The sequence below is a fragment of the Staurois parvus genome, unplaced genomic scaffold (assembly GCF_062004578.1).
Source record: "Staurois parvus isolate SC_StPar_1 unplaced genomic scaffold, SC_StPar_1.0 ptg000200l, whole genome shotgun sequence".
Taxonomy (NCBI): Eukaryota; Metazoa; Chordata; class Amphibia; order Anura; family Ranidae; genus Staurois; species Staurois parvus.
Genome location: NW_028317996.1, coordinates 3,661,409 through 3,685,802, shown reverse-complemented (window position 1 = coordinate 3,685,802; position 24,394 = coordinate 3,661,409). Strand labels below are relative to the sequence as shown.

At 37.3% G+C, this 24,394-nt stretch overlaps 1 protein-coding gene across 1 annotated transcript in view; it reads right to left on the bottom strand.

Moving 5' to 3' along the window:
- CIITA (class II major histocompatibility complex transactivator) overlaps positions 1-22,332 on the bottom strand; it is a 160,806-nt gene extending 138,474 nt beyond the window's left edge. Inside the window, exon 1 of the mRNA XM_089678238.1 lies at positions 22,120-22,332. Within this exon, the coding sequence (XP_089534364.1) occupies positions 22,120-22,261 (142 nt within the window). The 5' untranslated portion in view covers positions 22,262-22,332. The remainder of the gene's footprint in view (positions 1-22,119) is intronic.
- Between the last annotated feature and the right edge of the window lie 2,062 nt (positions 22,333-24,394).

Below are 24,394 nucleotides of genomic sequence, written 5' to 3'. Positions count from 1 at the left end.
GAAGCAAATAAAATATGGATATCAGAGTTCTGATTTAAAAGAGAAGTTTGGGAATAAAAAAACTAAATGCATATTCACCTAGGTGGATGCAGCATCGGTCCGATGCTGCGTGCGGCCCCCCGCTGCCTATAAGACCGAAAACCGAGCAATCAAAGAATGCTGAATGCTCAACTCTCGGTCTTCAGTAACTGAAGACCGAGTGACTGCTCTGCCTTTTCAGCACTCTCTGGAGAGCCAGGCTGTGCAAGGAGCAAGAGCCAGCTGCCAATCAGGAATCTGAGTGGATCCCGACTTTAAAGTCAGAATCTCTCCAGGACCTGGAGAGGCTCAGTGACATCAGCCAAAAGCGGGCTTTAGCCCATTGTCGGCTGAAAATGGGTTACAGGACTGCAGAATGAAGTGCAGTTTTGTGATCCATAGGAGACACAGGGACAAAAGAGCTTCGTCCCTACTTTTCCTTTAATTCCGACAGGAATCCTTTTTAACCTACATATGAGTTAACAGTCTTCACTAGGGACATCTGCAAAAAGGTTTGCATTGTGATATCCTTGTCCAGTCAGTTTTTTCCTGCATCTTGTAACAGACATACTGTGTGGTCTATGGGCAGGTGGGTGTAAAAGGGAGGGTTTTCATTTACATCCTTTTACCTCCAATTTATCATGATTAGTTTTAGTGAAAAAAATGTAAAATTACGCAAACCTTTTCCTTTTTTTGTGGATCTACACAGACATGGAGGTCATCAGATATAGATGGATGCATACAAGTTTACATCCACCTGCCCATAAACTAACATTGAGATTCTTTTCAGATCTCTCTGAAAAATTGACATGCATATTTGATCAGAACACTCGTCCGAAAGAACCCTCATGATGGTGGTTTATTTGTCCTAAATATTAAAATGAAATGAAAAAAATACTTTAAACCTGTTTGTGCAAAAAGACAACCCAAATAAAAAAAAGTTTATGACAAGGCTAAAAAATAACAAAATTCATTTTGTAGTAGGCAACCTAATATCACTGTCATGTCCAGAACAGAAATATATGTAAATATTACTCTCTCTTTCCAGTCATGTCACAACAGGGTACTATTATCTTTTCTCTGCTAATCACATGAATAAGTTCTCAAACAGAGAATGTAAACGGTTTTACCAGAACCTTCCCATTGGTTGGAACAAATAGCCACATTTGTAGACCTACTGTATGCTCTGAATTCTAGTGATATATTTATCCACAGATCCGGAGACGTTATGCAAAACTTCCGATTATAGCACATGAGAGAAGCTGAAATAAGTTTACCTTACTTCCTCTTTCATCACGATCTTCATCTTAGAAAGCCGTATAGTAATATATAAAGCCAATCACAAAACATAAGGACAATAATGACACATTAGAATCCAATAAGGGTGCATATAGGAGCATTATTCACACTCACTAATGAACTGAAGAAAAAAAGTACACAACTTTATTTATTAAAGTGGTTGTAAACTCTCCATGTTGAGCTTTATCTACAGGTGAGCTTATTATAACACTTGCCTGTAGGTAAAATGAATATCTCGTAAACATGCACCATTTAGGATATATTCCAGCTAGCAGCCGCCGGTGTGACTCTGAAGCAACAGCATACCCTCAGACAGCTGGAGCCAGTGAACCCGGAAGGAAGATTGGGTGAGGATGGAAGCCCTGTCAGTAGTGACAGTGCTCCACTGAAGGGCTTTGTTTAAAGGCAAGCGTTTAATAGTGTGCTAGTATGCGATGTATACTAGCACATTATGATATTACTTTGCATGGGGAAACTTAAAAAAAAAAAAATCAAAAGAACAATATTATCCAGTTTAAAAATCTATTAAAACACTACAGACATATAGATTATATAACCCAACGTTTCTGGTTGTAGCCCTTCCAGGCACGGAAAATTATGTTTTTTGTTGTCACCTTTAGTCCCCATTCACACCTGAGCGCTTTGTAGCATGAAGCTCCAAAATGCTCATGGGGGAAAAAAATAAAAAAAACTCTATGGAGATGGTTCACATCTCTACTCCCAGTTGCCTGAAGTAGAACACCTGAAGCTCGAAAAAGTTTTGGAGCTACTTTTGTAGCTCAAATTGGGCAGATTTGCAAGTTTTTGGTGCGTTTTTATTCTCATAGAAAAGAATAGAAATGTGCAATTGGCGTGTTTTTGCGCATTTTAACATTTTGCACGATTTTCTGCTCAAATGAACATATGTTTTTAAAACAATAGTAATAATATATGAATAAATAAATGTAAAATAAATAATAATTAACCCCTAACCTTCAAAAAAGGGTTAGGGTTTTTGTTGTTCTTGTTCTTTGTTTGATTGTTGTTGTTTGGTTGGTTGTTGTTGGTTTGTTTGTTTGTTTGGTTGCTGTTGGTTGGTTTGTTTGTTTGGTTGTTGCTGTTTGGTTGTTGGGTTGTTGTTTGTTTGGTTGGTTGTTGTTTTTTAACTTTTTTTAGTTTTAGGGGGTTAAGTGTATGGGTTAATTATTAATATTAATTTATTATTACAAGTATTTATTTATGATTATTTTTATTTATTTGTGTATTTTTAATTTTGTATTATTATTTGTTTAGTTTAGGTATTTATTATTATTATTAATAATAATAATAATAATAATAATGTAATATACTTTTAGGGGTTAAGATTATTTATTATTTATTTATTATTACATAGCATTTATTTATGATTATATTTATTTACTTGTATATTTATTTAACATTTATTTATTGATTTTTATTATTATTATTATTATTATTTTTGTTATCATTATCATAATCACCCTAACAAAAATAATTAATAAATAATAAATTAACAAAATAATTCATAATTTAATAATAATAAAAAATAAATAAAAGCTGATGGAAAAGCTGAAGCAGAAAAACCTAGCAATAAATGATGCAACAGATTATATTTTTCTCTGTTGGCTAATAAAAGAACGTCAAAGCTCAAAAACACACAAATATCACAGTAAAATATGCACACAAAATGCTACGCTCAGATGTGAATTGCAAAACAATCCAGTTTAAAATAGAAATGAAAGACAAAACATTTGTTTATAGATACTGTATAAAAAACACATTCTAAACACTTTTTTTTTATATATTTGTATATCACATACCCTTTGTTCTCAGCTGCATAAGAGCTGGGGGAGGAGAAATAGCAGTACACTGAACACTGATCTTCCCAGTGAAATGCTGTTGGTGGGGGGGGGGAGGTTTCAGGACAAGTCTGATCATTGGAGGAGAGCAAACTAAGTTGCCAGCACAGCTAGAAAACTGACAATACTGTGTTCTCATGCCTAGTGTGGTCGGTTTTTAATAGGAAAGCAGAGAGACTGGCAGGAACACCAGCGATTTACACAAAGGAAGCAGTACAAAGAGAACAGGATACTTTTTCATACAAGTACATGGTACAGCAGGAACATATAAAGAATATGAAATGTTGGGTTTACATACTCTTTAAGTCCCTTTATCAAGTAGTTCAATAGAGGAAAAAAACAGGTGTCTGAGTATGTCTATTGTTTAATAACAAAATCTTGCTGAGAGAAATATAAACTGTGGCAAAAGGTACTTTTAAGGGGACTGTAGAAATATATTGCATTGAAAGAAAGGGAAAGAAAAAAAAACATAACATTCCAAAAAAATTCTAAACTGACTCTTGTCAGTAAAAAAATACAGTAAAGAAGCTCCTGTTAAGAAAAGAGTTTATACTTACCTGGTTCGGTGCCAATTTTTCGAATGTTCACTACTGAGCAAAGCTACCTGAAGGCTCCTTACATCTGATATTTCTGGGTGTGTTAGATGCCAGAGTCCCCTAATGCATTCTGTGCTTCCTTCTGCTGGCACTCGTGCTGTTTAGATGGTTTTGCTCAGTATTGGAACAAAGGTTGCACCGTTTTTAAGGAACTGTTTACTGAATTTATTTCCCAGCAACAGAATTTTTTTTTGGTGGCTTTGTGGTGGGTGAGATAATTACATATAAAAAAGTGCCGAAGTAAAGTCCCTTTGACACGGCTGTTCCATCTGTCTGTTTTTCATCCACCCATTAATGGATGAAAAGCGGACAGAAATGCATTTCTATGCGTAAATGGATATAAACAGGTCCGAATCACATTGCGATGGCATATATGTGCCCAAACGGGAAGCATTCGAAATCCTGCTGCATGTAGATCAGGGTCATGGACGCACACCACCATCATTCAGCTTATATAGTCCTCATTGGCAATGAATTGTATTAGAAAAATAACCTCTAGTGGACACTGAGAGCATAAAAGCATCCAAATAGAGAGCAAACAAAATGCACACATCATTAGAATAGCGCCATCAAGCGGATATAAATGGTTGTCATAAAAATCTATGTGAATTAAATACAAAAAAAAAAACAAATAACAAAAAGAGGAAGGATCACATCACCAGAGAACTAAAGTGAATTATTTCAAACAAATAAATGTGCACATACACTCAAATTGTAAAGTATCTCCAAACAGTTACAGACATGCAATAATAAAATAAAAACATTATCAAGGAAATAGCACATAATCACAAATGCATACAAACTGAGAATATTCTTACACAGTGATAAGCAGTCACCAGACTATTAAATGCCATGTGTAAACACTGAAAAAAGCAAAAAAACCTAAATGGAATTAATGTAGAAAAACTGTCCTAGCAGCTGGAAATCATCTGCTACATCCTTCTCACTAGCTTACACTATATCCAGCACGCTGGAAAATTTCCACAAATTTTTACCAACTATCTTTTCTGACAAAAGTCACATAAACATGTATCGCAACACTGGAACTCATCAACTGTTATTGGTGAAACATTCTCATATACTCTACGTGTCACAATCCTAGGGACCATCAGCTGTAATTAATGAAACAATTGATGTCCCACTCTATGTTATGCCCATGGGGGGGGGGGGAAATGTTCCTAAATCATGTTATTTCTCTCTTAATGAAGCCAGCGCTCCAATGTGGAGGGAACCTGCCATTTCCCACAAAGAGGAAACCTGCTAGATTCTTATTGTGGTTTGTGGCATCGTGCTTAGGGACACACTTATGAAATGGAGATAATTTATTTCAACTCACTTCTCTGCAATTTTCAGAGGAAAAACCATGTCCTCTGACAGACTGCTCATGAAGCGGACTACTTTTGTTCTCAGAAGGAGAAGAGAGGAAATGATTTTCCTCTGAGAATGGCTGAGATCTAAGGGAAAGGGGGAAGGAAGCCTGTGACCTTGCAAGATAGTGTGAGATTACAATGCAGTCAAGATTAAAAAGTGAAACCATAAAGAAAACATAATTACATGAAATCAATAAGCACTGAGCACTGGTGCTTTATTTTAGCATGCATTTTGGTGCAGTTGTTTTTATGCGCATTGTGGCCCATTCTTTAAATACATATTTTTGCCCTTTCTATAGTGCATTTTAGCATTTTTTTAATAAGCATTTTGCCCCTTTTTTAACGGCCATATTGAAGAATTTTTTAACGTGCATTTTGCCTCTGGTATTTTAAGGTGCATTTTGGTGCTTTTTTAACACGCATTTTGACACAGGTTTTTTTATGCACATTTTGGTGTGGTTTTTAACATGCATTTTAGTGCTCTTTAAAATGTGTTAAAATGTGTGCTAAAACACGTTAAAAAAGTGCCAAAATGTGTTGAAAAAATAGCCAAAATGTGATTGAAAAAAACTGTACCAAAATGCACGTTAAAAAAGTGACAACATACAAAATTGAACCCCCTGCAGCATGCAGCGTTGTGTGTTTTTTAAAAATAGGCAAAACGCATATCTGGTATCCGTAATTGGGGTTGCATTAACAATGAATGGCACCCAAAAGCGTGTTGCACATTCTGACACTATTTTAGTGTGATTTGGAATCGCAGGCAGAATTCTGCAATTCTGCCTGTGATTCTGCATTGCTCAGATGTGAACAGGGCCTAAAAGCACTATAACTATATATACTGTGCGTGTGTGTTTATATATATATATATATATATATACACATATATACATACTCACTGGCCACTTTATTAGGTAAACTTTGCTAGTGCCCAAAAAATATCCCCACACCATTACACCACCAGCCTGAACCATTGATACTTTTTGTTCCCTATGTGATGGGGAAAAAAAAGTTAAGTACAAAAAAAAAATTTTTTTTTCATTGCAAAAAGTTACCCCCAAGCACATAACTCCCTTCCCCCCAAAAGTTTTGAGGCCCCCTAACATATACTCATATGAACGTAAACGCACACGTTGGGCGCCTACCCATTACAACGTCAATGATGATACACATTACAGATCGCCCAGTACGCGGAAATGAGGGCAATAATTCTAGCACTAGACCTCCTCCATAACACTAAACTGATGACCTATAAGGGGCTTTTAAAAGTGTCGCCTATAAAAAATATAGGGTACTAATGTTTGTCGCTCTCTCAAGTGCATGCAAATTTAAGGTTTGCCATGTTGAGTATCTATTTACTTGGTGCAACCTCATCTATTGTATTCTACCAAAAAATGGGTAATTTATTGCCTTTCTGTGCCCTAATATTAACATAAATGTGTTTTTTACTAAAACCTTTGTGGTAATATCCTGTGGCATAAAAACATTGGAACTACCAATATTTTATTCTCTAGGGTGTCTGCTTTCATAAAATATATAATGTTTTGGGGTTTTGTGTAATCTTCAGGCCTAAAATGATTTTTTAAACGTGTGTGCAATCAACTCTTGCAGGGAATGGGATAAAGAATAAGTTCACCTTCGGGAATGTTACATATTCTTTTTTGTTTACAAACTATTTTTTTATTGGGAAGATCAAGTTCAAGTACAATCAAATAGACATAAATACAAAAATGCTATGGAGTATCAGGTACAGAGAAGTCAGAGTTAAACAACCTCACTTAAATATTGAGACATACAGTTGTGTTCAAAATAATAGCAGTGTGTTGAAAAAAAGTGACTAAAGCTCAAAATCCTTCTAATAGCTTTTATTTCCATACACACAAATGTATTGGGAACGCTACACATTCTATTCCAAATCAAAACATGAAGAAAAATATATCAAATTTGTGTTGTTCCTCTAAAAAAATTAAAGAAAAGTGAATATTAGACTGTTCAAAAAAATAGCAGTGTTTGTATTCTTCTTTACAAACTCAAACATTCACTATATAAACTGAAAAATGTTTGAAGATTTTGCTTTCCTTTGAATCACTTAATGAATATTTAGTTGTATAAGCACTGTTTCTGAGAACTGCTGTACATCTGTGTTGCATGGAGTCGACCAACTTCTGGCACCTGTGAACAGGTATTCCAGCCCAGGATGATTGGACTACATTCCACAGTTCTTCTCTATTTCTTGGTTTTGTCCAAGAAACTGCATTTTTGATGTCACCCCACAAGTTTTCTATTGGATTAAGATTCAGGGATTGGGCTGGCCACTCCATAACGTCAACCTTGTTGGTCTAGAACCAAGATGTTGCACGTTTACTGGTGTGTTTGGGGTCGTTGTCTTGTTGGAACACCCATTTCAAAGGTATTTCCTCTTCAGCATAAGGCAGCATGACCTCTTCAAGTATTCTGATGTATTCAAACTGATCCATGATCCCTGGTATGCGATAAATAGGCCCAACACCGTAGTATGAGAAACATCCCCATATCATGATGCTTGCGCAACCACGCTTCACTGTCTTCACAGAGTACTGTGGCTTGAATTCAGTGTTTGGGGGTCGTGTGACAAACTGTCTCCGGCCACTAGACTCAAAAAGAACAATCTTACTTTCATCAGTCCACAAAATGTTGCGCCATTTCTCTTTAGGCCAGTCAATGTGCTCTTTAACAAATTGTAACCTCTTCAGCACATGTCTTTTTTTCAACAGTGGGACTTTGCGGGGGCTTCTTGCAGATAGCTTGGCTTCACATAGGCGTTTTCTAATTGTAACAGTACTCACAGGCAACTTTAGACCTTCTTTGATCTTCCTGGAGCTGATTGTTGGCTTTGCCATTTTGGCTATTCTTCTATCCATTCGAATGGTAGTTTTTCGCTTTCTTCCACGTCTTTCAGGTTTTGGTTGCCATTTTAAAGCATTTGCGATCATTTAGCTGAGCAGCCTATCATTTTCTGCACTTCTTTATATGTTTTCCCCTCTCCAATCAACTTTTTAATCAAGGTACGCTGTTCTTCTGAACAATGTCTGGAACGACCCATTTTCCTCAGAATTTCAGAGACAAATGCACTGTAACCAGCATGTACAACATTTGCTGCCTTCCTTCCTTAAATAAGGGCAATAATTGCCACCTGTTTTTCAAAGAATGAATGAAGGAAAAAGTATGTGAGGCCCCAGCTTAATCACTTCTCCCAGAGCTAATTGGAGCCAGGAGTGAGCCAACCTTGACTCCAATCAGTGTGGTGATATTGGATGTGTTGCTGACAGCTGTCCTGCCCTTAAAAAACACACACCTGTTTTGGGTTTACTGGTTTCAAGAAGCACTGTTTGATGTGAACCATGCCTCGCAGAAAAGAGCTCTCAGAAGACCTACGATCAAGAATTTGTTGACTTGCATGAATCTGGAAAGGGTTACAAAAGTATCTCCAAAAGCCTTGATGTTCATGTGTCCACGGTAAGACAGACTGTCTACAAATGGAGAAAGTTTAGCACTGTTGCTACTCTCCCTAGGCGTGGTCGTCCTGTGAAAATGACTGCAAGAGCACAGTGCAGAATGCTGCATGAGGTAAAGAAGAATCCCAGAGTGTCAGCTAAAGACCTACAGAAATCTCTGGCACATGCTAACATTTTTGTTGACACATCTACAATAGGGAAAACATTAAACAAGAATATTGCAGCACGTTTGAAGTTTGCAAAAGAGCACCTGGATGTTCCAAAGCACTACTGGCAAAATATACTGTGGACAGATGAAACCAAGATTGAGTTGTTTGGGAAGAACACACAACACTATGTGTGGAGAAAAAAAGGCACAGCACACCAACATCAAAACCTCATCCCCACTGTAAAACATGGCGGAGAGAACATCATGGTTTGGGGCAGCTTTGCTGCCTCAGGGCCTGGATGGATTGTTGTCATTGATGGGAAAATGAATTCCAGAGTTTATCAAGACATTTTGCAGGAAAACGTATGACCATCTGTCCGGCAACTGAAGCTCCGCAGAGGATGGGTGATGCAACAGGAAAATGACCCAAAGCATACAAGTAATTCAACAAAACAATGGCTGCAACAGCACAGAATACGCCTTCTGGAGTGGCCCAGTCAGAGTCCTGACCTCAACCCAATTGAAATGCTGTGGCATGACCTTAAGAGAGCGATTCACACCAGACATCCCAAGAATATTGCTACACTGAAACAGTTTTGTGAAGAGGAGTGGTCCAAAATTACTCCAGATTGTTGTGCAGGTCTGATCTGCAACTACAGGAAACGTTTGGTTGAGGTTATTGCTGCCAAAGGAGGGTCAGTCAGTTATTAAGTCCAAAGGTTCACATACTTTTTCCTCCCTGCACTGTGAATGTTTACATGTTATGTGCAATTAAACCATGGCAACATCTAATGTTTGTGTAGTATTATGTTCAGCAGACTGTGTTCTTCTATTGTTGTGACTTAGATGACGTTCAGAGCACATTTTATGCCCAATTCATGCAAAAATCCACGTAATCCCAAGGGGTTCACATACTTTTTCTTGCAACTGTATACGAGAAATGACCCACCCTGTCCCTAGGGGAAGATATACAAATTTGTTCAAATGGAGTAAAAGGTATACGAAGAGTTAAAGAGTAGTACTTCGTAAAAAAATCTCTAATTTGAATATAATTTGGAAAGTCTCATATCGGTAAGTTATATTCTGATTATAAGGAGTCAAATGATCTGAACCTATTGTATTTCTGATAAAAGATTTTAAATTAGTGAGTTTGTGCTGTTGCCATGAAATAAAAGAGACTTTGTAATGGAAAGCGGGGGGGGGGGGGGAGAAATTTGGGTCACCAATGAATGAGGCTAAGGGGGGAGTGGAAGATATCAAATTAAATTTGTTTTTATGCCGATGCCATAAGTGGAACGAAGTAGAAAGTATTGCTAAAGCTAACGTGGAAGGATCGATTTAGACCATAGCAACCCTTGTAGATAAAAAGGAAATATTGAATCTTTTTCAAAAGAGAGCCAAGGAATATTACATGAAGGAGCGAACCATTGATCTAATTGAGTAAATCTTGCAGATAAATAGTACAACCATAAGTAGGGGAGTCCTAAATTGCCCTTGCGTTGGGATCTATGCACGAGAGATCTTCCAAATCTAGATCTTCTGTCTGACCAAATTAATTTATTTATCTCTCTCTGCAGAGAGTCTAAAGTAGACTTAGAGAACAATACTGGTAAAGCTCTAAAATAGAATAGCAATTTTGATAGAATGACCAACTTGACCGCCACCACCCTTCCAAGAAATTAAACATGATAAGAATACCATATTGATAATAAAGATTTGATACATATAAAGAGTGATGGATAATTTGTTTGAAAAAGTGATTTATATAAAGGTGTAAGGGAGATACCCAGATAATGAAAATAGTGTGTATACCATGAAAATGGGAAGCTTTCCCACAGAGAAGCCAACAACAAGGGCAAAAGATTAATAGGCATCGCTGAACATTTGGATAAACTTACCCCTAGACCTGAAAGATTGTGAAAAATATTTAGTTCAGATCTCGTATGGATATAAGGGGGTCTGTTAGGAACAAAAGTACATCATCTGCATAAAGACTCAGTTTAAACTCCTTTGGACCCCGCACATATCCTTTAATATTCATATTGTTTCTAATAGCGCAAGCTAGTGGCTCAATAGACAGAGCAAATAAAAGTGGGGAAAGAGGGCAACCCTGTCTAGTTCCACGTGTTAAAGAAAAAAAGTTAGAATTACTACCATGGAGTTTAATTCTTGTTTGAGGAGCATGATATAAAGCTTTAAATCCTAATGGGAATTTATCAGAAATACCATATTTAGGGAGTAGCATATTTAAATAGGGCCAACTAACGCTATCAAAAGCCTTGTGTATGTCCAGGCTGAGTATACAAACTAACCAGGAATGAAGATTTGAGTCTTAAATAATATTAGTGGCTAAGTGAAAATTATCTGTTATTTGTCTACCTGGGATAAATCCAGTTTGGTCTGGTTGAATCAAAGAAGTGATAACTTTAGCTAGTTTATCAGCTAGTAGACGACCAAAAATTTTGAGATCATTATTAACAACAGATATTGGGCGAACATTTTGTGGCAAAGTGTGATCTTTATGGGGTTTGGGTAGCAGGGACATGTTTGCTAATAGCATTTCTTCAGGAAAGTGATTTCCTTGAAAAATGAAGTTCTATAATTTAGTTAAGTGGGGAACTAAAATTGAAGAACATTTTTTATAATACGTGGTCGAAAAACCATCGGGGCCTGAAGCAGTAGAAGTCTTAAGTGATTTAATAATGTTGGTTATATCCAGGTCAGAACATGGAACGTTAAGTATATCGGTTTGTTGTTAAGAAAGAGCAGGAAGTGAAATTCTATCTAACCATGACATAGAAGATGAATCAGGAGATGTTTGGGGAGTATAAAGTAAATTCTTATAGAAGTCGGAAAAGATATTCAAAACTTCCTGAGGGTGAGAAACCAAATCTCCCAACACATTTTTAAGTTTATATATGTGGGGTGGTTAGATTGGATGATTTCATTTTCTAGCAAACATGGTTGATGTGGAATTGCTATGTAAAAGAAATTTAGCTCTGGACCATCTAAGAGATTTTTCAGTATCCGAAGATAATATAGTGTCTAAATCCCTTCTTTTATTTTGTATTTGGCCAAAGAGATCTGGGGAGGGGGATTGACTATGTCTAATATATAAACGGTCTAATTCTCTAGTGAGCATTCTAATATCAGACAATTTAGTTCTGTTTTTGCAACAGCCACGCTAATTAAGTGTCCACGCATAACTGCTTTGTGTGCAGTCCAAAGGGAGGTGGGAGATATATCCGAGTTTGTATTGAGGGTGAAATAATCTTCTATGTATGTAGAAGGTTGAGGTATAATTTCAGGAGATGATAACAAGGAGTCATCTATATGGAGTAGGAGCTAAACTAATATGAGAGGTAGTGAAGGAAACAATATGATGATCCGACCATGGGCATATATGTATGTCTGCAGTAGAAGAATTAGCTAGCAGTATTGGAGTAAAAAAAATATAGTCGAAGAGGGCGTAACTATCATGTGGATGGGAGTAAAATGTAAAGTCCTTAACCCCAATGTTGTGTGTTCTCCATGTATCAATCAATTGGAAACTGTTCCATGAGCTAGAAAGAGATTTAGTAAATGCCTTAGTGGAAGGTAAAACTCTACTTCTATCTAATATAGGATGGGCAGTCAAAATAAATAATAAGATGTGGGGAGTGGTAACGATCAAGAACCTCAAACTTTTTTTAAAGAAAGTGACCTGTGATTTGTTGGGGGCATAAACTGAGGCCACTGTAACAAGCCAACCTCTGCACAAACCCTTTAAAATCAAAAAGCGACTTTCAGGATCTTTATAAACATTCTGAGTTTCAAAAACGAATGAATTGCGTATAAAAATGGCCACACCACGAGATTTAGATGAAAATGAACTATGGTGAAACTGACCGTAAGATTTGTCAACGTACAATGGGTGATTAGAAGTTGAAAAATGAGTTTCTTGTAGAAGGATTATATCCGCTTTCAATCTTTTGTAGTGGCGGAAGGCTTTTTTTACGTTTTTGAGGAAGGTTAAAACCTTGTACATGTATTACCTTAAGACCCATTATAATTTTTTAAAAAACAAGTTGAAACAAAAAGTATAGACATGGTTATAATATGCTGAAAAAAAACATAAGGGTTATAGAGCATAGACCAAATATAATCACCACTTTATGACGGGCAGTTCCACTCCATATGTATATGATATGACCAAAACGACAGTGAAAACATCCATGACATCAGTACACATGCAATTCCAACTTACAATTATAGATACATATATCTGTATGATCTGAAATGATATATTAATTGACAAAGATCTTCCAACATGTATAACTTACAAATGTACAAACCTAATAACGAAAGTGTATATAAACATAACCAGGGGGTCAAAAGATAACCAGTATCTTGACCAAATAACAAGACTGAATGGACTTAAATGTCTAATACTCACCACTGGGACCAGAAGGGCAGGGCCAATAGACAGTGTCAATGGACCGTTTCAAGCACCGATGGTAAGTATGGGGGGCAATTAAACTGCTCCGGAGAGGTACGGCTTATTTGATATATACAATATTATATATGGTGCATTTATAGAGGAAGAGAAAAAAAAGGGGAATAAACAATCAGGCACTATAAATACCATGAGAAGACAAAATGCACTAAACGAAAAAAAAAAAAAAACAGCAAAAGGAGAGAGAGAAAGAAAAAAGAAAAAAAAAAGGGTGGGGGGGGGGAAGTGAAAGAAACTTTGACGTTAGCTGTGTAAAGTCACATTAAAAACTTTTTTTAGTGTTTTTGCATTAGCGTTTAGTGGCATTTTGCCGCGATCAGCTGTGTTTTCCTGCGTTTTTCCACATTGCGTTTTTTAGCATTTATTTGGGGGTCAAAAAAAGCCCAAAATCGCCGGTTTGTGGTGTTTTGCCGCATTTTTCAGTGGTAGAGCGTTTTTACGGCTGAAAAACTCCTCTAGAAACCCACTAGTTTTGGGGTTTTTTTCCAGCCAAAAAATGTCCCAGCCACAAAACATTGATTACATCCTATGTGTGAATGGACACATAGGATAACATGCTGGGGGGTTTATAGACTGTAGAAAAAAACATCAAACGCCAAAAACAGCCGCTGTAAAAACATCAAGTGTTCATGAGGGCTAAGGGTAGAACATGTAACATGTTCCTGCTCCTGCAGTGACTCGGCGATCTGAGCACTCTGTATGACAGCACTGCAGGGATTAGTTCCCCGTACAAGATGTCACTTTTTTAAAAGAGTGCAGCTGTGTGGGGTTCCGCCAACATGGCTGTATCATCCATTCACAGAGTTCTGTGAATAAATCAACTATGAGTACCAACATACTTTGCGAATGTCAGCTTGTAGTTCTCAGTGAACTACTACGGTGCTGTGGAGCACTCTGGTAGTCATTGATTCTTCCTGTCAGTGTGAAACTGTCTGCCTGTACAATATACGGACAGACAGACTACACTGACAGTCTGCTGGAGTCCTGCATGGCACCAGAGATCTGTTGATCGCTGGTGCAATGCTTTACAGGCTCCTATAAAAAAAAAATTAAATGCATGCTTTTTTTACTTGCAAAAAAAGTACTTGCACATTTTTTTAAAAAATGTGAACTTATCCTTTAATGGAGTGGACAGTGGAGATTGACTCAGCAAGAGCTTGTACCGAGCAGCCAAGTGTTTCCACGTGCGAGGGTAACCTGAAGGAATAAAGTTTTTCTTTTTTCTCATTGGGGTCGGCGCCTCATTTACTCACTCATCAAATGCGCTTCTGCTGAGTGTTCAGACAGCCCGACACTCCCCTTTCCTGACAAGCACTCAATCAGTGCTCATTACACTGCAAGGTCTCTCTCCTCCCTGCTAGTCCCCGGGTGCGGTGCTGGAGACACGCAGAGTCAAACAGTGCAATGTTAAAAACATTAAAAGTTTAAATCCCAATAAAACCCCTTTTGTTTTTAAAAGCCCCAGACATTCCTAAAAGCACCTCAGATTTAAATATGGCTTGGTTAGAATTATTTTTTTTTATCAGGATAAGTAGATTGTCATGAGGGACAAGTAGATTGGGACCCCGATTTAGTCCCTGGACAAGTAATTTTTAAAACATTCCCACACCTCTGTGTCAGCCAGCGGGGATGAATCATTGGTTGTTAAGAAGCCAGCACCCGCAAGCCTCCTAACAACCAGTGACTTATCCCTGCTGTCAGCAGCAGGGATGAGTCATAGGCTATTAAGGAGGCAGCACCCAGCAGCATCCTAACAACCAATGACTCAGCCCTGCTATCAGCTGGGGATGCCCAGCTGAAAGCAGAATGTATGCAAAGGATCCTGTCAGGGAAGCTAAAAAATAAAAATGGCATTGGGGTCCCTTACAATCCATACCAGGCATGCAGTCCCCTCTCCTGAAAAATACCAGGCCACATGCCCACCTTTATTAAAAAAAAATTTAATGTTTCCCATCCTTTACAGGGAATCAACTGTTTTCCCAGTGCCAATGGCTCCCTCTGCTGTCTTAGCCAATGAGGAGGGAGAGATCTGGGATAGCCGAGGCTCTCGTGCCCATTGCTGGATCACGATGGGGCTCAGGTAAGTATTAGTGGGGCTGGATGGGGACTGCTGCTCACAGATGGTTTTTTTACCTTCATGTATAGAATGCATGAACGTAAAAAAACCTTTAGCCTTTACAACCACTTTAATGAACATAGTGTCTCGTAGTGTCTGGACACAATGGACCTCCATTGACCAGTACGAAGAGTTCCATAGGATTTAATGGTCAAGCATTTTTCTTCTGCTTTTTTTAATGCAAAAATTTAAGAAAAATTAATAACGTGTTGTTGTTACACAAAATATTCTAAGAGAAAAATATTAGCAGAACAGGAAAATGACTTCAGAAAAGAAAAGTAAAACAAAGAAGAATAAAATAAAGAAAAACCACCAAACCGCAAGTGTAATTTAGGTCTTATTCTTTTTCCCTCCCTACCTGCAAAACACCCCAGAACATTCCTACAAGCTCACAGCCCCAATTTACACAGCGGCCCCAAGCAGTCTCACAGTCCAAATTCCTTTGTGTACATCCTGTTGTGTTTGAATCGTTAGTATTAATTCTGAATTTCGTCCTCCACAGTTCAGTGTACCCCAAAGAGCCCACCCAGTCTTGTAGCTCCCTACTTTCCTCCCACTGACATAGTTGCCAAATCAGTTCTCTTCAAATCGACATCACCAACACAACAGCATTTCTTCCTCCCACTGACTCCGACACAGTGACTGATTTCATAATACGCCACTGTAATCTGCTGATGCAAAGTCAATACAAGTTTACATCCTTGCACAGCAGATCACTTCACAGTTTAGTACACTAAGGGCCGGTTCACACTATAGAAACGCAGTCCAGATGTGTTCTGGATCTCTTTTTGCATGCGCGTTTTTGGCGTGTTTTTGAAGCATTCCAGGGTGTTTTTTATGCATTCGAGTTTATTTTTCCTCTATCTTTTTCTTCAATTTAATTAGGAACATGTGCATTCCAGTTTATTTTTGGTGCGTTTTGGTGTATTGCAGTGCGTTCCGGTGCATTTTTTATGCATTTTACCACGTTTCAGTGCAGTTGTGTACAGAAAAAGTGGAGCATGTTCTACTTTTTTTCTGCAACTGCAACGCACTGGAACTGCAAGCACTGATGTGACACTGTCAACCATATAACCTACTTTCTGTGCGTTTTGGATGCAGAAACAAAGCAACTGAAATGCATGTAGTGTGAACTAGCCCTAAGGGCTAGTTCATACTAGATGCAGTTCAGTGCGCTTTATTTCTGCATCAAAAATGCATGCACAGTGTTTCATGTATTGCAATGGCCCTGGTTCACACTAGTGCAGTCAGTTCCAGTCCGTTTCCGGTGTCGAAAAAAAGTAGAACATTTTTTCTGCATAGAACCATACTGGAACATAGCAAACTGCATCAAAATGGCACCGGAACTGTGTATGGTGTGAACTGTAAGCAAAACCATATCCAGAATGCATCTGGAGTGCATTTTTGGGCCGGTTCACACTATAGAAACGCAGTCCAGATGCGTTCCGGATGCGATTTTGAATGAACATTTTTTATGCATTCTTGGTGCATTCCAGTGCATTTTTCATGCGTTTTTGATGGGTTCCAGTGCGTTTTTGATGCATTCCAGTTAATTTTTTCCTTTTTCTTTTTCTTCAATTTAAATAGGGACATGTGTGTTCCAGTGTGTTTTTGATGCGTTTTACCGCGTTCCAGTACAGTTCTGTGCAGGAAAAATACAACCTGTTCTACTTTTTTTTTTCTGCAACTGGAATGCACTGAAACTGCAAGCACTGATGTGATTTTTCACTATAAGGATATTGCTTTGGATACATTTATTCATGTTCATTTTTTTGTGGCACTATGTGAGCACTGTTAAGATTTATGTCATTTTTTCACTATAAGGACATTGCTTTGGATGCATTTACTCATGTTCATTTTTTTGTGGCACTATGTGAGCACTGCTAAGTTTTCTTACATTGGATGGTTTCTTTTGGAGTGTGATTTATTATTATCAATTGTGTACACACCATTTATTTTTATGGTTTGACACCTTGTCTTTATTTCTATTATGGTTTGGCACTAATTTTTTATGTTTTTTGGCACTATTATTTTATTCATATTTATTTTATTTTATTGATTTATTATTATTTAATTCTTAGAGCACTGCACTGTTTTATGATTTATTGACACTGATGTGAATGATGTCATTGACAACAATATAACCTTTCTGTGCTTTTTGGATGCAGAAAAAAAGCAACTAAAACGCATGTAGTGTGAACTGGTCCTGTGCATACAAACAAACATGAAATGATTTCAGATATTTCAGTAGACAGACATGGAGCCTGTTCTGTGCTGTATTTGCAATGATCTATGCAATCACGCCCTTATATAAAGAGAATGGGAGGCATACACCTGTTTGTTCCTAAGTATCTTCAAAGTCAGACCATTTCTCAGAAGAGAGTAGAATAAACGAGGCTCCTGGAAAGTCCCTATCCCGTCTTCCTTGGATGTCAGCCCATAATCATTTTACTTTTGCTTTCACATGGCAACACGCCAGAGTCTGAATTAACGATACACAGTAGTTGCAAACAAACACTAAATAGCATGGACAACACGACCTAAACACATTCGATGATTGCTACAAACTACACTAATAAAAAAAATCTTCAAATGCCAAAAAAAACCCTGAGATTAAGAGTTTATGTTACTTCACCTGCAAATGAATGGATAATATATGCTCAAATCTAATTAGAAACTATACTGCAGAGATCTAAAGCTGCTAAAACATATTTATTTATAAGAGGAAGTAAGCTGATAAAATACTCCCCAAGCAGATGTAACATTTAATACAGAAAACCACATTAGGGCCTCGTGCACACTGGATGTTATAAAAACGCAGCAGTGTTAATTGTAGAATGCTGCGTGAAAGACTCCAGTTTTGTCTAGTTTTCTAGTAGCTTTGTATTAGCATTTTTGCAGTGTTTTTTTAGCAAAATTATACTCACACAAAAGTTTGAGGATCAAAAATTCTCATAAAAGCTGGATAGCCACATTTTCAGAGTTATTCAGCGTTACTTAACATTTTGCAGCATTGTTCCGTGTTAGAGCATTTTTACAGCAGAAAAACTCTTCTAGAAATGCAGTTATTGTTCCAGCCTGAAAAAGCCCCTGCCAAAAATGCTGGTAAAAGCCTATGTGTGCATGAACACATTGGATAACATGCTGGGTAGTTTACTGGCTGCAGAAAAAAATGCTTAATGCCCAAAACAGCAGCTGTAAAAACGCCCAGTGTGCATGAAGCTAAATCGTCATGCACGCTGGATGTTTTGGTAACACTGGTAATGATAGCTGTGTAAGTTTTTCAGCTTTTTTTTTAGCGTTTAGTGGAGTTTTCCCGTGTTTTTCCGTATTTGCATTTGTTAGTGGCTTGTTACCCCCCAAAATTTTTTTGGCTCAAAAAAAGTCCAAAAACGCAGGTTTGCGGCAGTTTACTGTGTTTTACCAAATTTTTCCGCATTTTTCAGCATTAGAGTGTTTTTACAGCTAAAAACTCCTCTAGAAACCCACTAGTCCTGGGTTTTTTTTCCAGCCAAAAAACACCCCTGCCAAAAAACGTTGATTACAGTCTATGTGTGCATGAACACATAGGCTGGCCATACACTATACAATTTTCTTGAGAATTTTGCTTTAGATTTACCAAAAACCATATAGTATGAGATCAAACCTAAACAACACTTCCAATTGTATCCAATTAGGCAGGTCCCTGCACTACATAGTTGAAGGTAAATCTAAATGAAATAGGACAGAAATTTGTAAGAAAATTGTATAGTGTATGGCCAGCCATAGGATAACATGCTGGGGGGTTTACTAGCTGTAGAAAAAAACCCCGTCAAAAGCCAAAAACAGCCGCTGTAAAAACGTCAAGTGTGCATGAGAACTTAAACATGCACAGAATGGCCCTTTTTCCACATAAACCTTTTTTGAATAAACCAAAAACATATTTTCTATAGTTGTGTAATGTATAACTACTAATTTCATCCCGATGTATGTAGTACCTGCAGACAAGCCTTTGCTGTCCATTCAGTAGGTGGTAGAGCTGGCCAAAGAAGTTTAATCTCTTCCCAACTGCAGCACCTTTTTCATTGTAGAGACTTTAGGCGGGAGGAGGGGACAGGATGGACTTTCTCATAATATGACTGCTTAGTAGTCCATCCTGCCGTTCCAATCATAACTAGCGACTATGGAAGGTGTTGATGACAGCTCAGTCAATGAAGGTTAACAGCAGCAGCTCGAAATCCAAAAAGTTGAGCCACTCGCCCACTCACTTCTGCCTCCTCCGCCATTCATAGAACTTGCCTTACTATTATCCCATAATGCATCACATTCTGTAAATGTTGGAGGAGTAGAATTTTAGCACCCCCTCCACCCATTCACAAAATATGATGCATTATGGGAATGTAGTATGAGTTCTATGAATGGCGCAGGAAGGAGGGGGCAGTTGAGCGGCACAACTTCAGGAAACGCTGCTGTTAGCCTTCACAGTGCAGAAAGACAGCCACTGCGTGCATTATGTGGTGACTGTGAAGGCAACAAAGCATGAAGGATTTTGAGCAGAACAGTCACCTGCAGACAATGGGATACACACCATTACACATTATGAGGAACTACAGTTTTTTTTGTTTTTATATATTACTGTAGGTGCTGACTTAAAAGATCAGGTGCCTGTAGTCCATTGCAGTCTTCCACAGTTTGTAGTTGCTACCTCTGCAGGTCCCTAGCTCCCCACTGCTCACGTGCGATCCCGTGCGGCACATTGTGAATGGTCCTGCTGCGGGAGGCGAGGGGGGCAAGGTGCGTTATTCTCACTCAGGTGAGGACCGCAGAAGTGGGAGAAGGTATTGCTTAAAAAACACACAACTTGTTCCCCCCCAAAACAAAACCTGGGAGAAGGGAGTGAACCAGCAGGACTTTTTAAGTAACATTCCAGTTTAAAGTGTACGGTGATGTATTTAAAAAAAGAAAGATATTTACCAGGGGTGGACTGACAACTCATGGGGGATTTGGACACGAATCACATTCCTGTTCAAATCGCATCCTATTCTTTGCGGTGAGATTTGCATCCATTAACGCAAATCACACTGCAAAGTATCCGTACTCATGGATAAAAAATGTTCAAAGTAGAATGATATGCCGATTTCAGGTGCGATTTGCAAGACATCTGATACAGATGTCCATGCAAACCGTACCAAAAGTAGTGCATGTACTACTTTAGAAATCGGTGCGGCCCTGACCAAGTCTGAACCGCACTGATTGCGGACAATAGGCTGCGATTTGGGTCGTAGGTCTGCTGTTTCTGAAAGTCTTTACGAGCATTGCATATACTAAACATTATGTGCGGCCTTGTGGTGATGTCAAGGGCTGCATCTGAGGCCCCCATTAGCTCATAAGTTGACAACTACTGCTATATACTATACTATACTATACTATACTATACTATACTATACTATACTATGGATGCACATACTATATGAGCTATATATTATATACAATACTATACTATACAATGATTGTATATACTATATGAACTATATATACTGCACTAGGAACATTTATACTATATGAACTATACAGTATATACTATACTATGAATATGAGCTATATACACTATACTATGAATGTATATACTATATGAACTATATATATGTATTTTCTATGAATGTATATATGAGCTATATATACACTATACTACACTATACTATGAATGTATTTACTATACAATAAATGTATATACTATATGAACTATATATATATATATATATATATATATATATACACACACTATACTATGAATGTATATACTATATGAATATATATGCACTATACTATGAATGTATATACTGTATGAACTATATATACTATACTATAAATGTATATACTATATGAGCTATATATACTATACTATGAATGTAAATACTATATGAACTAAATATATATATATACACATTATACTATGAATATATATACTATATGAGCTATATATACTATATTTTGTATATACTATACTATGAATACTATGAATATACTATATGAGTTATATACACTATACTATGAATGTATATACGATATGAGCTATATACACTATACTATGAATGTATATACTATATGAGCTATATACACTATACTATGAATGTATATACGATATGAGCTATATACACTATACTATGAATGTATATACGATATGAGCTATATACACTATACTATGAATGTATATACGATATGAGCTATATACACTATACTATGAATGTATATATGATATGAGCTATATACACTATACTATGAATGTATATATGATATGAGCTATATACACTATACTATGAATGTATATACGATATGAGCTATATACACTATACTATGAATGTATATATTATATGAACTATATACACTATACTATGAATGTATATATGATATGAGCTATATACACTATACTATGAATGTATATATGATATGAGCTATATACACTATACTATGAATGTATATACGATATGAGCTATATATACTATACTATGAATGTATATATGATATGAGCTATATACACTATACTATGAATGTATATACGATATGAGCTATATACACTACACTTGACATGTGGACCTCAGGAAGGAGCACAGCTTGTCACTCCTGTACAGACTTTTACCAAACAAACTACACATAGGAATTCATATATGTCTCCGTCTTACACAATGTACTCATCCCATCACTTTGTTAAGCAGACCCTGGAACACATTGAAAGGTTTCTCGCGCTCACCTTGCAGGATGATGTAGTCCAGACAGCTCCCTGAACTTGCTACTTCGCACAGAAGTGCTGGAGGACGGACTGTGCAGGCACAGAGTCTGTTCCAGCCTTTTCTTTTTACCATGAGCACAAAGCTGTGAACACTGTGAACCATGCAATAAACGTCGCCGAGTTATCACTTGTCTTCATAAAGCCCACTGTCGTCTTTGCCGATTTGTAGCCCACACTTCTATGTTTGCAATTCAATCATAAAACAAAACTGAAAGTAGCATGGTAAAGTCAATTAAAGAAGACTTTTCCATAGTCAGATGACGCTATGCTCGCTTTGTACTACAGTATTTGTAAGGAGCTATGTAGCAGCAGGATCAGATTTTTAAAGGGTAAGCAATGCCGAAAAATGATCATGAATTAGGCACAACGCTATAGATGATATGTAAAGTGAGACTATATGCAAATGAACCCCTTCATGACGGAGGGTAACACACATATTATTGCCTGACCACACTTTTGACATATGTTAGTAAAACTGTACATGTCAGCCCAACTACTCAAGGTATCCAGGTGAATTTTGTCAGGATTTTTTTCTTCTTCATTCAGGACAAATTGGGCTTTCATTTGGTGGTAAATAGTAATGGATATCTCCTGATTTTTTAAAAAAAGGAAAACTGGCATAAAATAGTAAAAAAAAAAAGTAAGCTGTATATTTCTTCCTATTACCATAACCTGCCACTAAGAGCAACCCAAAATAAATTCTCTTGTCCTGACAATAGCAGCGATACCACATATGTGTATGTCATTTGCTGTCTTTACCCGTAGTAGGTCCCAGAAATAATAGCGCACGTTTTGCTTATTAATCCTTCCTAGCACACTGACACTGAGCCCTGGTTCACACTGATGTGGTGCGGAATTTGCAGCTTTTTCTGTGCAAATTCCGTACCGCATCAGAATCGCACCCCGTTCATGCGAACCGCTGCAGGTGTGTATGGTAAGTTAACAACACCCTGAAAGCGGTCCGCAAAACACAGTGCGATGTGCAGAATCAGATCGCATAGGTGTTAATACTCACGCGATCCGATTCTAGTTCAGACCCAAAAAACAGTCCTGCATCTTTTTGGTGCGGGTGCGGTGCGATTAGAGCCATACAAAATGTATGGCTCCAATCACACTGCACACAAATCACATGTAGCAGTGCATGTACTACTTTAGAAATCAGTGCGGCCCTGACCAAGTTGGAACCGCACCAATTGCAGACAATAGACTGCGATTTGGCATGCGATTTGCAAATCGCATGCCAATTCGTATCCAGCATGACCGGGGTCGTAGATCTGTTGTTTCTGAAAGTCTTTGAGCATTGCATATACTAAACATTATGTGCGGCCCTTTGGTGATGTCAAGGGCTGCATTTGAGGCCCCCATTAGCTCATAAGTTGACAACTACTGCTATATACTATACTATACTATGGATGCACATACTATATATTATATACAATATTATACTATACAATGAATGTATATACTATATGAACTATATATACTACACTATGAATGTATATACTATATGAACTATATATACTACACTATGAATGTATATACTATATGAACAATATATAATACACTATGAATGTATATACTATATGAACTATATACACTATACTATGAATATACTATATGAACTATATACACTATACTATGAATATACTATATGAACTATATACACTATACTATGAATATACTATATGAACTATATACACTATACTATGAATGCACGGGTGGACTGACAACTCATGGGGCCCCCGGGCAATAGGGGATCATGGGGCCCCTGTGTCCTTGCCCAAACTTAAAAAAGCCTATGAAAAAGGTACCAGGGGCATCTCATGGGGCCCGCTACTGACCCCGGGCCCTTGGGCAGTGCCCGAGTTTCCAAATGGTCAGTCCGCCCCTGTATGAATATGTAAACTGTATGAGCTATATATACACTATACTACACTATACTATGAATGTATATACTGTATGAACTATATACACTATAGAATACTATGAATGTATATACTATATGAGCTAAATATACTATACTACACTATACTATGAATGTATATACTATATGAACTATATACACTATAGAATACTATGAATGTATATACTATATGAGCTATATATACTATACTATGAATATACTATATGAGCTATATACTGTACACTATACTATGAATGTATATACTATATGAGCTATATATACTATACTACACTATAGTATGAATATATATATTATATGAACTATATACACTAT